General features: G+C 40.9%; 1 protein-coding gene across 2 annotated transcripts; it reads left to right on the top strand.

Annotated features, from left to right (window-relative positions):
- Positions 1 to 7,626: 7,626 nt before the first annotated feature.
- Positions 7,627 to 12,566, top strand: LOC116258566 (probable alpha,alpha-trehalose-phosphate synthase [UDP-forming] 9). Of its 2 annotated transcripts, none has more exons than XM_031635757.2 (4): positions 7,627 to 7,942; positions 9,428 to 11,277; positions 11,377 to 11,650; positions 11,813 to 12,566. In XM_031635757.2, the coding sequence occupies exons 2-4, from the start codon at positions 9,434 to 9,436 to the stop codon at positions 12,116 to 12,118; spliced, it is 2,424 nt and encodes an 807-aa protein (XP_031491617.1). In that variant the 5' UTR covers positions 7,627 to 7,942; positions 9,428 to 9,433; the 3' UTR covers positions 12,119 to 12,566. The 2 variants fall into 2 exon arrangements, with proteins under 2 accessions (XP_031491617.1, XP_031491616.1); XM_031635756.2 differs by having other exon boundaries at positions 9,417 to 11,277.
- Positions 12,567 to 16,761: the final 4,195 nt, after the last annotated feature.

Below are 16,761 nucleotides of genomic sequence, written 5' to 3'. Positions count from 1 at the left end.
CGACAAACTCGTAAACTCGTTTGAATATATCGACTTGATGAAGGCTCAACAAACTCAATTAATGCTCGAGCTTGACTTGACAGTTACGTGTTGAGCTCATACTCAACTCGATTATTTGAACGAGTCGACTCATGAACTCGAGCTCGACTCGTTAAGCAAATGACTCGACTCGAACTCATTCACGAGCCGAGCTTTAGTGAGTCGTTGTTCACCCCTACCCAAGGGGGTTTGGTGCACTGAAGCCGGTGGCAGGTCATGGGCACCAACCCTTTGAGTAGAAGGGGCGAGATCGATCAATATATTAGCAGATGTACATTGGGTGTCACACGCCATGCACCGACACATAGCCCTAGACCCTGGAGGTGTTTTGTCTCTTACTTGGGTAGTGTAGACACTCCTCTCGCTTGTCGGAAAACTAGGTTAGAAGCCTAGAAATGATCTTGAGCCTACCTAAATTAGGGTCTATTATAAACAAGTAGGGTCAAACATGAAGGACTCAATCTGTAGTGGTTGGTCACCAAACTTGGCTGACAATACTGCAATAAAATTATGTCAAATACTCACCTCTCTCTTTAATTTGAAAATAGGCGATTCATGTCTTTATGTGAGGTATGTATTATGTAATAATAGTTTTCATGCAATAAAAAGAAAAAGGGCTCTACTTAAAATGAATCTTCCCAATTTTTAAGCTAGCTTGAGACATCATGATCTAGTGGGGCTGCCACTAGATTATGTTGGATAAGCTTGGACCCAGTTCTAGCCGTTGAATTGGGAATATGTTTCGTTAATCAAGATAACTGGGACCATTTGTGGACTAGTTCGAAAGAAGACAAGCAAGGATATCCTAAAATATCTGGATATGCGGCGAATGTTTTCATATCTTCTGTCAATGTTCATAGTATATATTAATATTAATCTTGCTTTAGCATAAAACCGGCATGCCTTTATCTCAAAAGGGCATATATAAAAGGTACGATGCCTTATTTTATTGCTTTTTGAATATAATATCATGTATAGCTCCATATGAAACAAGGGCAAATTATGGCTTTACTGGTCCCCATAACACAACTTCTTGTTTAAGTTTGGACCTTTTTTGTTTGGGTTTAGGGCTAAGGCTAGCTGCACACATGCCTGGCTCGAGCCGGGCTCGGCCTTTCTGGGCCGGGTTTGGTGTTGATAGCGGCCAACCAGGCTTGGCTCGAGTTTGGGACAATCTTATATATGGGGGCTAACCCAAAACCAGGTTACTATTACAACCACATAATTTGCGCGACTCGGACCAACCCGACCCAGTTATGTTATGAGTTAGTTTTTTCATTATCTCAAACACCCAAAGGTATATATTGTTTCTTCTTTAAATTAATCACATACTTGTCCTTTAACTGTTTTAGTTAATAGAGATGTCAATTGATCAAATTCAATTCGGGTATTTGACCATACTGCTTTGAAAAATGTTAGATATAGAAAAAAATTTTAACATCTGATGATCAAAAAATCTGATTGGATTCAGATTTAAGAAGTAATATCGAATCCGATTCAGTTTTACATAAAAACTCGATTGTATTCATATTCAAATTCGGATTTGATTTTGAATAAACGTCATATATGAAATATCCATAATTTTGGAAGTTGGTTTTTAATACGCAACAATGCAGTTGGGATTTGGTTGCGTAATTAGAAATTGGATTCAAAATTCCATTGTGATTTTATAAGTCAGATTTTGGATCATATTTGGATTTCAAAGATAAAATTCAAGCCCAGATATAAAATAAATTTTTCTTCGTTTGTATTCGCATCCAAAATCAAATCCAAATATGTGAACATCCAATATTTCAGCTATAGCGAACGATACGTCCCATTCAAATCCGATCTATTGACATTTAGTCAAGAATTTTAGGTCACTATCCTAGTTCAGATCACATACTCTGAGCTAGGGGTTGGCCCTGACCCAGAGACTGGGTCCACCATGCGCAACTTTATTTAGGATAATGTGCCAATTAATAGAGAGGGAAATTAGGTTGCCAAACTGCCGTAGAGAACCAAAAGATAGAAAATAATTATGTACTACTAATCTTGTCCAAAAGGAACACTACAAGCTTAATATTTCCTTATTACATGAAACGATAATATAGTATTCATATTGATTATGACAATCTTAAATGGCTTTCCTATTAGTTAACAACAACTGGTCTACTTTAGAGATAGAATTTGTATCAAACTTGGCAAGATTGAAGGTTATAGAAATGGAAGTCGTCACTATGATTCAGACAATCAACTTGTCCCTTTCTTTTTGCTTGATTAATAGTTGACACGTAATATGGCGCGGAATTAGGAGCTAAGATCCCTTGATTATGATAATACAACAATACTATATAATTATCTTATTGGATCACCAATATGGTGTCCTTTCCTTTATTGTTGTATGATGCCAATTTTCGTTTGGCTTGAGTAAGAAATGGATCTATTGAAGTAGCACTCTCATCTTTTGCAAGAAGTTTCTTTTGACTCAGACTTGTGCTGTCAATTAGGCAGCCTGAGCATTTTTCCATTGCATAAAGCAATGGATCTTGACCTAGCGATTTGGCTGTTTCTCCATATCAAGTGGTGCGCTAAATATTTTTGGTTTTGGGCCTTAGAGTTGTCATTCCTTCTAGTTGGATAGGTGTTTTTATTTAGAGTTTTTTTTTTATGAGAGGAAGCCACCCAAAGTAGGGTCAAAGGCCTTCGCCCTTCTTCCCCGTTAGAGGTGAACACGAACCAAGAGCCCGAGTTCAGTCAGCTCAAGCTCGGCTCGATTAATGAAACCTCGAGCTCCACAACAGCTCGAGTCTGCAGTTACGTGTTGAGCTTGAGCTATGCTCGATTAAGGATCGACAAACTCGTTTGAATAGAATTGACATTCATTGTTACGTGTTCAGCTCGAGCTGGACTCGATTAAGGCTCGACAAACTCTTTTGAATAGAATTGATATTCATCGTTACGTGTTGAGCTCGAGCTCCACTCGATTAAGGCTCGACAAACTCGTAAACCTGTTTGAATATATCGACTTGATTAAGGTTCGACAAACTCGATTAAGGCTAGAGTTCGACTCGGCAACTATGTGTTGAGCTTGAACTCAACTCGATTATTTGAACGAATCGACTCATGAACTCGAGTTCGACTCGTTAAGCAAATGACTTGGCTCGAACTCATTCATGAGCGGAGCTTTAACTAGTCGAGCTCGGCTCGTTGTTCACCCCTACTCCCCCCGCTTCTCGAGTCTAGGGTTGCCTCCGAACTTGGGCGGATCCATGATGCACCCATCAATTAGACTTAGAATGTCATACTACCACCGTTTGCAATCTAGATGAATAACACCTAGGAGAATCGAGTAGCCCACCAACCCGAAAGCTATGCTGGGCTGCTTAGGCCATTTTTGTAGAGTTTCATTCTTTTTTTGACACATTTACTGAAATTCGGTCTGATCTATTTGGAGGTTCCAAATGTTTAGGGAGTTTCATATAACTAGCTAGGTGACTATATATATATATATATATATATATATATATATATATATATATATATATATATATATATATATATATATATATATATATATATATATATATATATATATATATATATATATATATATATATATATATGTTTGCTTGATCGACAAGTAGCACATCAGGTTCCAACTAAGCATTATGAGATTTACAATCAGCGGAGGAAAGTCTACCCATCAACTAGACCCACTTCCAACCTAGCAAATCCAGGAGTTGGAAAAAAAAAAAAAGGAAGAATTGGGATCCTATGACATTGCCTTATAATTTTCCAATGCCAAGCCAACCTAATTCTTGTCTGCGCTGGACCGGCACCAACAGTCTAAACAGCCCTTGACTCGCTCCCACCACCTACGCTGGGTCAAGTCCATTGACCAAAGGCGCTACCACCCTCGTGGGTCACGCTAGCCTTTGACCTCTTGGCTCAACGCGACTCGACCCACTTTTATTTAAACCTTTCAAAATACTTTAAACTAATAATAACGTGACTTCATGTATAAAATATGGAAAATGAATTAAAAAATAGAAAAAAAAAAAGAACCGCAGGATTCAACCTCCTCGAATCCGGATACAAATTCCCAACCGTCGGCCACTCAGTTGTTATTATTTTTATTTTAAAGGTGGTATAAAACCTTTAAATTCGATGATAAAAGTGGGGGGCTCGTTTTTAGGAACGAGCTTATCCACAATGAAGAGGGAGAATAACGTGGAAAAAGAGGGACGTTATTAGCGGCATAAATGAGGGTCGGTGACGCGGAAACGAAGGAACACGTTTAGGAACATTCGTATGTTGGGGGGGTGGGGGGGGACCCATGCTTTCTTTTTATGGCTCCGACGAGATGAACGGCTCAAAATCGTTCTTCACGAGACTTGCAGCTGTCGACCGTCGGATCGCGACAGACGGATAAATGATGGCTACCTTCCCCCTTTCACCGCCCGTCCCCAATAAATGACGCCCGGGATAGAACGGGGCCCCACTTTCGGTTTCCATATTCAAGCACGTGGCTCCAACCCAGCCACTCGTGGTTCGACACGTGGAAGATGACGACGCTCCCACTGACGTGTCCGCCCTGTCCTACGTGGCAGATTAGACCGAGGAAATTAAAAATATATAAAAAAAATAATAATAAATGATTGCGAAACTGCTGTTATGGATAAATGTTGGAGGAAATTACGGAAGTGGGTCTGGGAACTTCGTCAAAGACGAGAAGGAGGGTGTTTGGTCTTGGACGGAATGACGGGAGTGCCCCTTGGAGTACGGCCCCGGGTCCACCGGTGAACCCTGGGTTTCTGGACCCGGTTCGACAAGGGGTCGTTTTCGGACCCGTTGGATGGGACCCGCTGCAGCTCTGGATCTGACTCACCTTTCATGCGCGGAAATTGCCTGGAAAGAGCTGGACGTCGACCTGGGGGAGGAGGCGAATGGATATGGATCCGGACCCTGGTGGAGTGGACTTCGGATCTTGGTTGGAGATACGAGATTCGAAGATAGCGGGATCTGGTCCAGATCGTTCCATCAGATGTGTTTGGATTCGATCGAAACTCTAGGAAACGGAATTTTGGAGAAAAAAAAATAAAAGGGAATAATATCGGAGGAAAGGGCTCGGATCTAAATTTATCTCCTGGACAAAGATGCGGCAAGCTTTTCTAATGAAAGAGAAGAAAAGGATTTGATTCGATTCGAATGCAAGTTTGATTTGACCGGAAAATGTGATTCCAATACGGCAAGTTTCTAGTTGGATATAGATGGACCGGAGTAAACGATACTAGACGTTCATAATCTTCATGTGTTCGGTTTGAATCCCTTGTTGTTGAATGCAGAATGCATCAACTCATTCTATTCATAAATTTAATCTTTAGAACATCTTCATAAAACACTCACTAAATACCGTTGAATCATATAAATTCAAGGAACCAAACTCCAATTAAATTCGAAACAACTAAAAAAATCCAACCATTTAGGTTACCGACAGTTTGAGGTCGTAAAATTTACTTTCCGCCGGAAAACGCCGCCGGAAAGTGAAATGATTCCTTTCCCTATCTCTCAACGAGGGCGGAAGAGAAACAAACAACTCATATATGCTTGCTTACTCGAGATGGTCGCCACTGATTATTGCCGATCGATCGATTGAGGGTGACACGCATCAATTCAGGCGAACGGCGTTGCCTCCCAATCATGTGCCGCAGTTGGCCCCTCGAACGGGACCGCGATGACGCCGGAACGGCTGAACTGAAACGAATCGTCGGTGATTTGACAGATCAGTTGATGTGCTTTCTCAGGAGAAGGAGTGGGCTCCGTTCACGGTGGACCTTCTTCCCTCTCCGCCCGCCATGTTGGGCTTCACGGAAAACAAAAACTGCTGGCAATTGTTGAAATGGAAGAGGGAGGAGAAATCGGTCACATGCGGATGTCCTGCTTGCATGCATCATCTATAATATGATGTCCTCTCATTTTTTTTAGTTCCCTTCTTCAATCGAACTTGTAAAAGATTTACAGAAAAAATAAATAAAAACTATCACATGTATAAACAAGAACACGATTTGTATAATCCCACTGGAATAAAATTTAAAAATTTTTTGTAGCCATTGAAGTCCAATGCTTTAAAAGTTTAAAAAAAATTGCGTTATATGAAGCAAATTATGTGGACAGAACTAAATTTATTGATTACTATGCGGAATATAGCGTTTCAAAAGACAAATCAAGAGAGGAATGGTAAAATAAACACTATCTTAAACAAGGTCTGACCAAGTCATCTTTATTCCGTGTATCTTGGACCGACCGCAAAATGGATCGAACTCCAAATTTGACCACTCGGTGACCCGGTTGAATCAACAAGCTGAGGACCAATAGGACACAACCAAAGTGGATCTCCTCTGCTGAACGCAAACTCATGGTTTGTTATCGGGTCGAAGGAAAAAAATCCAGATCCAATCCTAAGGAACCGAATCGGGTCACTGTCTTTGTTCGTATTTTTTATCTGGGGAGACAATGAGAGAGAGAGAGACATTAATGTTTTGACTAAAGCCAGCTTTGAAGTTTGCTGTAACAGTTCTTGGATCTGGATCTTGAATCCAAAAACATTAATGGATTTGGATCAGATTCCTGATTATAACAAGATAAATCCAAGTCCAAAGAGAGAGAAAGATAGAGAGAGAGAAAGGAGAAACGCTTGCCACCTTATCAGGGGCATTTCGGTAATCTTGCTTTCAAGGAAAATAAGAGAGAGAAAAATAGCTGGCGATTCGCGTGGGGTGGTAGCGTTATGCAGTTGGCCGGCTGCGCGGGTTAGAGGAATGCCCTGCCCCCTGTTACCAGCTGTCAAAACGCTTATCCCCTTACCAAAGCAACCTCCTTCCGCCCCTTATTTACATGACTGCCACCCACCCTTCCGGCGACTCGGTTTCTACCTCAAAGACTCGGATCGTTTTCCTTGCCTGATGTGGACTGTTGTTTTTTCCTCTCGTTAGTCAAACGGATAAGGACCGCTTAGATGCGGAGAAATGAATTCTGTTTTCAACATTTGTATCATTTATGTAATTAGTAACGCGCGCCGATGTTCCCGCCTAAATGCCTACGTCTTTTTGAGTAATTGTTTTGTTTCTTTCCTTCTATGTCGTTTGTAGCTTGCGGCAAGCGTTATGCGGAGTCCAAATTCTCAGCTCGAATTCTCAAGGTGAGAATTCCAGACGTGATCCAAGCATAGGCCATTTCCAAGCAAGGAAATCAAACGACTGAAAGCATAAATGCATCTTAAGAATCATGTTGAGATTAGGGGAGATGACCGAGTCGGAATCTCAAAACCGAACCGAGTCGCTTGATCATGTTTGTGGGTAGGGGTTTAGTTTACTCGAGGAGAAAGATGGCGACCGAGGGAGCAGCTGCGGGTAGTGGCATCCTGGTAATTAGAAGAACAGGAGAGGTTAGTTAGAGGGTGAAGGATTTTCCAAGAAAGAGGGGGTAAAAAAGGGTCGTTCAACGGCACCTTTAACCTGGGGTTAGGAAAATCTTTTAATCATGGTTAAGCAAGAGCGAGAAAGAAAAGAGGGAGAAATAGATGGAAAGAGCGAAAGTACGTATTTCGATGACCATCGCTTGATAAAATCCAGCTGAGTTTTTTCACGTCGTCATTTCTTAAGTGCGCCGTCTCTCTCTCTCTCTCTCTCTCGCTCTGATTTTCCGGCGAACATCTCCGCCCTCCCGTCTCCTCTCTGTCACAGCATCTCTTGGCTGGTTTCTACTACGAGCACAATAAGCTACAGTCAGGCCGGAACCAGGTGCTTCATTATCTGCTGGGCTGAATCACCGGCGGGAATTCTGTGGGGCTGTGCCGACCGTTTAAGGGGCTGAGTCGACGGCTCTTTTCTTGTTTTTTTTCTTTGTGGAGATTCTTTCGTTGGTGAGTTCTTTCTTTTCTGCGTTTTCTTTGTTTCTTCTTTGAACTTCGTCGTGCTTTTCTCCCTTTGTTTCTGGCGTCGTTTTTGGTTTGTTTTCCTTCCGCGGAGAATTTGGTTTTCGAGGTCTTTCTTGATTGCTGCTCCTGGGCTTCGTATTCGGTTTCTGGTGTTTCCTGAGAATTCAATGGTCTTCTGGTGTCTTGCGACATTGGCGCTGGTGACGGTTGATGATGGTATTGGTGGTTGTGAACCCCGTGGTATTGGCGATAGGATGTGATGTACCTGTGGGATTTGTTTTCGGTTTTGTCTCTGAATTTTTTGCGTATTGATAGTGATGTTCCGGATTTGCGTCGTGGTTGATTGATGAAAATGAAGATTAGGTTTGGAAAGACTGCTATGTTTGTCGAGTCTTTTACTCTTCGTGCTAAAATTCCGCTGTGGCAGGTTGTTTTCACAGATATTGATTTTTCTTCTTATGTTGGATGTTAAATGAATGTGGTTATTTTGGAGATTACGTGAATTATTGGGTTATTTTTGGAGTTATTGTCGCTTTGTTGGGAGTTGATTTTATTTAATGACGTGAAATGGATTTGCTTGCGACGGAAGGATAGTTGGAGTTCATGGTCAGCACAGAATTTTTCTTCTGGGCCTTCTCTAATCTGTTTTGCCGAGTTCACTCCCTTGTTTTATCCGTGAATTTTTCCAATTATTGTAATATATATGCGAATTGTTTACGAGAGGCTATAACATTTTTAAGGTTTCTTTGTTAAGAGTTGTTTGCATTTTTTATGTCTTAAAATGGATTCTTGGTATTCAAGATCATCACCGGCCTTTGTTTCTTGAGGTTCTTTGATTTGTTTGCCAAGTTGTCTCTCTTGCTCCAATCAGTGGATTTTTGGAGGCTGTTTCAGTTCCTGTGTGGATGGTCTGCAGGTATTTCTAACTTTTGATGAAAAAGAATGTCGATATCAAGCAAACAGTATGGTGTGAGTCACCTGTGGAGTCAGGCCCATTTCATGCATTTCTTGTGGAAACAGGGGACACTTCCTGTGATAACAACGAATGTAGAGTTTCAATGCTACTTGTTGTATTCATGAAAGATTCCCATTATGACAATTTCTAACCGTCAAACCTTATAGGCTTATACTGTTCGATCTTACCTTTCGTTATCTTGCATACTTGCCTGTTATGTTCTTTTCTAAATTTGAAGGAAAAGAACATTTGCCAGGGGACACTTTCCTTTCGTTACCTTTCGATCTTGCTTGCAGAATTTTCTTTTTGTTATGTCCTGCCATTTCTAAATCTGACATTCATGTACTCCCATTTCTAAGTGCTACTTTCATTTTTTTTCCAGTTAAAATTTTTCCTTGTCTCCCAATTTTGTGTTGGCCTACGAGAAATTCTGATCAGTCATCAATTTTTTATTCCATATTTCTATATTTCAGTATTAGCAAACAATTAACGTGTCACTTTTAGGCATTGAGCAGCTTGGTATGACAACGGAGGCTCAACCTTCTGCCTGTCCGAAGAGGAAGATTATTGTAGCCAATCAGCTCCCTCTGCATGCACAGCAGGACACATCAAGTGGGAGATGGGACTTCAGCATGGATCAGGATTCTATCCTTGTTCAACTGAAGGATGGCTTGTCATCTGATGTTGAGGTTCTCTATGTTGGTTGTCTCAAGGCTGATATAGATCCAAGCGAGCAGGAGGACATTGCTCAAAGACTTCTAGAAGAGTTCAAATGTGTACCAACATTTCTACCTCCTGACCTTCAAGCAAAGTTTTATCATGGCTTCTGCAAACAGCATCTGTGGCCTTTGTTTCATTACATGCTTCCCCTGTGTGAAGATTATGGGAATCGCTTTGATCGATCTCTCTGGCAGGCTTACGTGTCTGTTAATATGATATTTGCAAACAAGATCCTTGAAGTCAATCCAGATGATGCGTATGTTTGGATTCATGACTATCATCTTATGATCCTTCCCACCATATTGAGGGAACGGTACCATCATGTCAAGCTGGGGTTCTTCTTGCACAGCCCATTCCCATCTTCAGAAATTTATAGGACACTTCCTGTTCGTGATGAGATTTTAAGGGGATTGCTGAATTCAGATCTAATTGGATTTCATACATTTGACTACGCTCGTCATTTCCTCTCCTGTTGCAGTAGAATGCTGGGCCTGGATTATGAGTCCAAGAGAGGCTACATAGGTCTTGAATATTATGGCAGAACTGTGAGCATTAAGATTCTTCCTGTGGGTGTCCATATGGGCCAGCTTGCATCTTTACTGAATCTTCCTGAGACCTCTGCCAGGGTGAAAGAGATCCAGGAGCAATTCAAAGGAAGGACTTTGATTCTTGGTGTTGACGACATGGACATATTCAAAGGTATCAGTCTGAAGTTACTAGCAGTGGAGCGACTGTTGGATCAACATGGTGATTTGCAAGGACAAATAGTTATGGTTCAGATTGCCAATCCTGCCCGGACTTCAGGGAAAGACATTGATGAAGCTAAGAGAGAAACATATGCAACTGCAGAGAGGATCAACCAACGGTTCGGTTATCCAGGTTATAAGCCTGTGGTTCTGATTGATAAGCCCATACATCTTTATGAGAAGATCTCTTTTTATGTCGTGGCTGAGTGCTGCATTGTTAACCCAGTGAGAGATGGCATGAATCTGGTCCCTTACAAGTATGTAGTTTGTAGGCAGGGAACCCAACAATTGGATGAAGCCATGTGTGTTGCCCCAGGAACGAGAAAGGAAAGTATGCTTGTTGTGTCTGAATTCATTGGATGCTCACCATCCCTCAGTGGAGCTATTCGGGTTAACCCATGGAACATTGATGCAGTAGCCGATGCCATAAAATCAGCATTGACTTCTTGCTCGACTGAGAAACACATGCGTCATGAGAAGCATTATAAGTATGTTAGTTCACATGATGTGGCTTACTGGGCACGTAGCTTTGACCAAGATTTGGAGAGAGCATGCAGGGATCACTTTAATAAGAGGTGCTGGGGTATTGGTTTTGGGTTAGGCTTTAGGATCATGGCTCTCAGTCCTAGTTTCAGGAAGCTCTCTGATGAACCAGTCAGCTATGGATACAGGAGAACAAAAAGAAGGGCCATATTCTTGGATTACGATGGCACCATGACACCTCAGCTGACTGCCAGTGCAACTCCAAGCCCGGAAGTAATAGCAGTTCTTAATGGTCTGTGCAGTGATCCTAAGAACACCGTGTTCATTGTCAGTGGTAGGGGCCGTGCTTCTTTGAGCAGATGGTTCTCTTCCTGTGTCCTGTTGGGAATTGCTGCGGAGCATGGTTACTTTATGAGGTACATAACTTTTTTCATTTTGGTGTCACTAACTCACTTTACTTTCTTTGTGTTAAAACAGCTTCGTATTGCTGATTTTGTTATGTTTTATTTGAACAGATGGCACAGAGATTCAGAGTGGGAATCTCCTTCTATTCCTGTTGATTTTGATTGGAAGCAGATTGCTGAACCTGTTATGAAGGTGTATACAGAAACGACAGATGGGTCCTCGATTGAAGTAAAGGAGAGTGCACTGGTTTGGCACCATGGAAATGCTGATCCAGATTTTGGTTCCTGTCAAGCCAAGGAACTGTTAGATCACCTCGAGAGTGTCCTGGCAAATGAACCAGTGATGGTTACAAGGGGCCAGCATATTGTTGAGGTCAAGCCACAGGTATGCAGTCCTGTGTCTATTTCAAGACAGGCAACTATTATCTGTATTCAATTGCTCTAATGAGTCTGTTACATCACTGGCTAGCTGTTTTAAGTTGGTAGCCATGGGGTGTGTAGCTCTTGCTGCAACTTAAACAATTTCATTCATGGATCCATTTTTCAGGGTGTAGGTAAAGGCTGGGTTGCAGCACGCGTCCTATCAACAATGTCAACTAAGGGAGAGCCGCCAGATTTTATATTGTGCATTGGGGATGATCGGTCAGATGAGGACATGTTCGAGAGTATCTCAAATTCTGCGCCCTCATCTGCTGAAATTTTTGCATGTACAGTTGGCAGGAAGCCAAGCAAGGCCACCTACTACCTTAATGACACAGAAGAGGTCATAAGACTGCTTGAAAGCCTTGCTATTACGTCAGACGAATCATCACAACAGGCATTTGGTCAGGTTTTGTTTGAGAGTTCTGCTTGAAGCATGCACAGAAACGGCAACCATGGCAAGCGTATTAGCACACACTAACCGTAGAGAGAAAATTTGGTTCTACAGCATTTTGACTGATAAAATTCCATTTTATACAAACGAAGGAGCTAACCCACAGCACAAAGCATACCATCTGGTTATATACTTTCATATCCAAGGTTGTACATTGTGGAGGGTATTCAGTTTGTGGTTGCTCCATTTTGGGTTTTCGCCTGGTGGAAAGGAATCCGGTGATTGTTGCACCTGACGGTGTGAGGCTGGGACAGAGAGGAGGGGGAGGGCTGCCATAACAATTTTTTTTTTTTTTTTTGGTTACCGTTGGATACAAGGTATGAAGGTTTTGTAATTGTCATTTTCTCAGATGTGATTGCTTCATTGTTTTGTACAGACATTTCCTTTTTGCAAAAAATGGAGACAACCCATTTACAGAGTTCTTTTACATATTTGTCAAGCACTTATCTACTGGTAGGCAAGTACGCGTCTTTGAAGGTTTTGCCATTAAATCTTGCTAGTTCCGACTCCATATCAGTTGACAACTCGGAGTTGATAAATTTAGTTGTGTTTTAGGAGTTGCCAGTGTGCAGCTCTGCTCTTGCATGTCAGCTCTGTCTCCACATCGGCAACATTGTGTTGGTTGGCCTAAGGATTCCCATGAGTAAGCCGGCTCAACACTTTGACGTCTGCCCAAGTGTTTGCTGGACGAAAACTGGACCTTGCTGCTAAAAATGGTTGGTGGACCATTGGACATTAAACAGTGACAGGCAATGGCGTCGGCAGCTCTGCTGTCACTGACTCGTAGGTTTAATGCTCCACGAGCCAACTCGATACCTAACATCACCACAGTTGGTTATGTATCAACAAAAGGTTTGGACTTCCTTGCTACTCTATGTGCTAGGGCTTTCTCTCTCTCTCTGGAATTTGTGGGGAGTGTGGTTTTTGAGGGAGCCAAGCAGAAAGGATAAGGATGAAAAGCCGCAGTCCACAAAATTCTTGCCCCCATTAATGGTAGAGGAGAAAAGAGTACGAAGAAAAGTCGGGGTTGAGTATCTATCAAGATCTTTTGTCTGGATAACCAAAGACCGGGGAAAGTCAGGGAAGCGGACGCATCTGATTTGCCATTATCTGGCACATTGCTTTAGAGTCATCCCAAAGAAAATGCAGATCTTGTCCCCCTCGACCTTAGCAGCTGACGCCCAATCCTTTGAAAAGGAGACCCCACCTCCCCCACCACCCACAAAGAAAAGAATCCGCAACGCCTCCGAGGGCAATGGGGCAATGGCGGCATCCATCAATTACCAGTTGTGGACTCTGAGAACCGTGATTTTAGCCTCTTCAGTGCTTTGCCCGTCCTTTGTCTATGCGCGATCCCAAGCTGCCTGTGCAAAAATGGAAATGTCTTGTTTATAACGCTACTGCCTATGTGACAACGCTTCATTACGTTTCAAATATGGCATGACACAACTAACTGTGTAACACACCATGTGATGTGTTGCAACATGTTTTTGACGTGTTTCTTTCTTTTTTTTTAAAAAAAAAAAAAATCTTCTGGAGAAACTTACCCTTGAGTAAATCATCTTATCTAATCAAGTCTCTGAAAAATATGCTTTACGAGCGTTTTCCTTCATCTAATTCATTGAACGGCAGCGCTGTTTATGGGGTTTTCCTCCTTTTCTTGAAGCGGTTGAGCCTATCTTGCTCTGATCCACTCGGGCTATCAATGAAGATCGTGGCTCGTGGTTCTACTTCACGTAATTGGAAGCATGGAAATTGAAAAATGGTGGTTAATCGAATAAATAAGCATGCCAAGCATGTGGCTGGCCAATTCAGGAACCTTTAGTGATTTCTTTGATTAGAAATGTATTTTCGAACTCTCTTACCATTAAAAAAAGAAAAGATGGAACGACGCCAATCTTGCAATGCATAAAAAAGGTTGCCAGAAAAAAGATGCGCATGTCAGAAAATATATAATAAAAAATTAAGAATATGAAATGCAAAAAAAAGGATAATATTGCATTAACAGCATATGATGTGCACATTGTTTAGCAATATTTCCATTTAAATAACCACCCTTTGGCCATGTTAGTGTATTTTGGTCACCTTCAGGCTTCAATTGATCATAAGATCCAAAGTTTGACATGAAGAAAAAAGCAAGGGCTTTCAGTCCATGAATATGTACTCTTGAAAATGGGTTTCGATAAAATTTAATACTAAAACTTAACAAGAAATATACAATAAAGCACAAATTTCTCTCTCTCTCTCTCTCTCTCTCTCTCTCTCTCTCTATATATATATATATATATATATATATATATATATATATATATATATATATATATATATGCCTCCAGATGCATTGCATCAGGTGGCCAGAGATTCAGATGGCAGAAGAATTTCAGCTCCTATAAATATATAAAGCGAGAGAGAGAGGGAGAGAAGGTAAAATCCTCCAGCCATCTGGAACTTTGTCTAATCACGGCCGTCTCATACAATGCTTTGGCTGGGTGTGATTAAACACTTTGCCTATAGTGTGCTGCGAGAGGCCAGATGATTTCTCCATATATATAAGTTCATTCCCCTTAGGGAGAAGTGGAGTGTGCATCAACCTTACATAATAACAACCCCACACTTCCTAAACACACTTTTATGACAAAAGGATAGAGCATGAAATGTGTAGCTGTGGTAGAAAGTTTTGCAAAAGAGTACACAAAGTTTGAAGGATTAAATGTACATATGAGCAAGTGCCAAAACTTCCAGTGCTATGTCATGATTTTATCCATAGAAAGTAACTAGATTGGGCGTTGATATAAATGGAAAAAATGAAACAAAGTTAAATCTTTAAACTATCTTTGTCTTTCTTTTTTTTTAATTTTTCTCTCATCCATTGAGACGATAAACAGCGAAACAGGATTTTTTTTTATCCAATTTAACTGATTGAAGCACCTTCATTGTTCCTTATGCTGGTGCAAAAACAGCACAAATCTAAGAAAACCAAAGTTCTAAAGTTTTCCATCTAAAGTTGATTTACAGGTAGACGTTTGTCTCCTCAATCTACAAATCAGGGTGATCTTATTCAAGGTTTTCATTTCAAGATTTTACACTTATGTGGCAAAAGTCTGAAATTCATTGTCTGAAGGACACATTGATTATATTGACTTTACATCTTGAAATCAGTAAGCTAAAAATTAGATCCCTTGAAATTCATTGATTTGAGGCATAATAAAGATTTTAAATTGATAGTCCCTTCACTTAGCAAAAGAAAACTTTAACATGTGAAGAAAAAATTAGTTAAAAATTTTGCTTAAAATTGTTCAGACCGCAGCTTAAATACAGGGATTAATTAGACTTTTAAGAAAATGACCTAAGGGGCATAGCTTCAGTAGTCCAGCTGGCATACTGGTGAGAGTTCGGTTGTCAGTTCGATTCCTATAAGCGTTACTCTTTTGAACTGCAAAAGGTGATAGTGCAACACTCTATTTGATAGGTGTACCATGAGTCCACTTAAGTCCCGAAGTATCGTTGGACCTAATTGGCATAGAGAAGAAGAAAGAACTTCAGCCTTTCTTTGGATGGCTTTGGCTCACCTGAGTAGACTTCCAAGAAATTAGATTAGCGAATGTGCAACACCACCACGAATCACACCTATCTTATTTAGTTTTGTTAAGCTCATGCAAGTATCTTTTCTAGCCCAACTTACCTGTTTACTCCTAATCATAATTTTCTTTTTTGATTCTTATAAAACTAAGCAGGTGTTCAATAAACTGTAAAATTCTTAGTTATACAACTATTGACTAGATTTCAACATTCAAATTATGTTAAGCCAATGTTGCATCTTGTGAATATGCAACAACACCAAGTTCCACATTATCATGTTCATGGCTTCATCAAATTATTGAGCATAAGCCCAATAAAGCTCTTGCTATAATAAACACTCAAGGGATCTGGTGTAGCTACTTGAACTAGCAGCTGGTAGGGGTCCGATTCTCGTAGCGTCAACCTCCTGTGCAGGCACAAACAAGTATAGACCTTAGGGGTGGGAATAGTAGTCATGAGATTTTATGTTGCTAGACAAAATATCTTGGCCTTGATTCCGTTTCTTCTGGACCCAACCCAAAAGAAACTTGCCTATATTGGCCTTCCCTTCATTCGCTGCCCACTTTTGACCTTTGATTGCTTTTTACCAACAATTACAGTTTGAACTTTATAGGAGTAAATTCTCCACCGAAGCCTAAACATATCCAAGCCTTGGTGCTCTGGTTATATGCAAGCTCTTGCAAGTTATCATTCTAGCCTTACTCAGCCTGTTAACTCCTAATAGAACTAAGCAGGTGTTGTTCAATCAATATATTCCTCTTGCAATTTGTCATTCTAGCCTTACTCAACTTGTTTGTCTAAGCTCTTGCAAGTTTGGTATTAAACTAAAAATATGACTTTGACATTGGAATGCATCTCAGGGGGATGAGATTCAACAAAAGGTTGAAGCTGGTATGTATGGATGCCCACAGGGAGAATTTTAACGCTGATAGATCTAATTTCATCAATATCAAAAGATGGGAACATTGATGCTCGATAAATTCTTCGGCTTTTCCTGTATTTCAAGGGTTTAGAGTTGCATTAGAACTTTGGGTACTTGGGTG

The sequence above is a fragment of the Nymphaea colorata genome, chromosome 8 (assembly GCF_008831285.2).
Source record: "Nymphaea colorata isolate Beijing-Zhang1983 chromosome 8, ASM883128v2, whole genome shotgun sequence".
NCBI classification, from domain to species: domain Eukaryota; kingdom Viridiplantae; phylum Streptophyta; class Magnoliopsida; order Nymphaeales; family Nymphaeaceae; genus Nymphaea; species Nymphaea colorata.
Note: the sequence above shows the minus strand (reverse complement) of the source record. Positions and strands in the feature narration are given on the sequence as shown.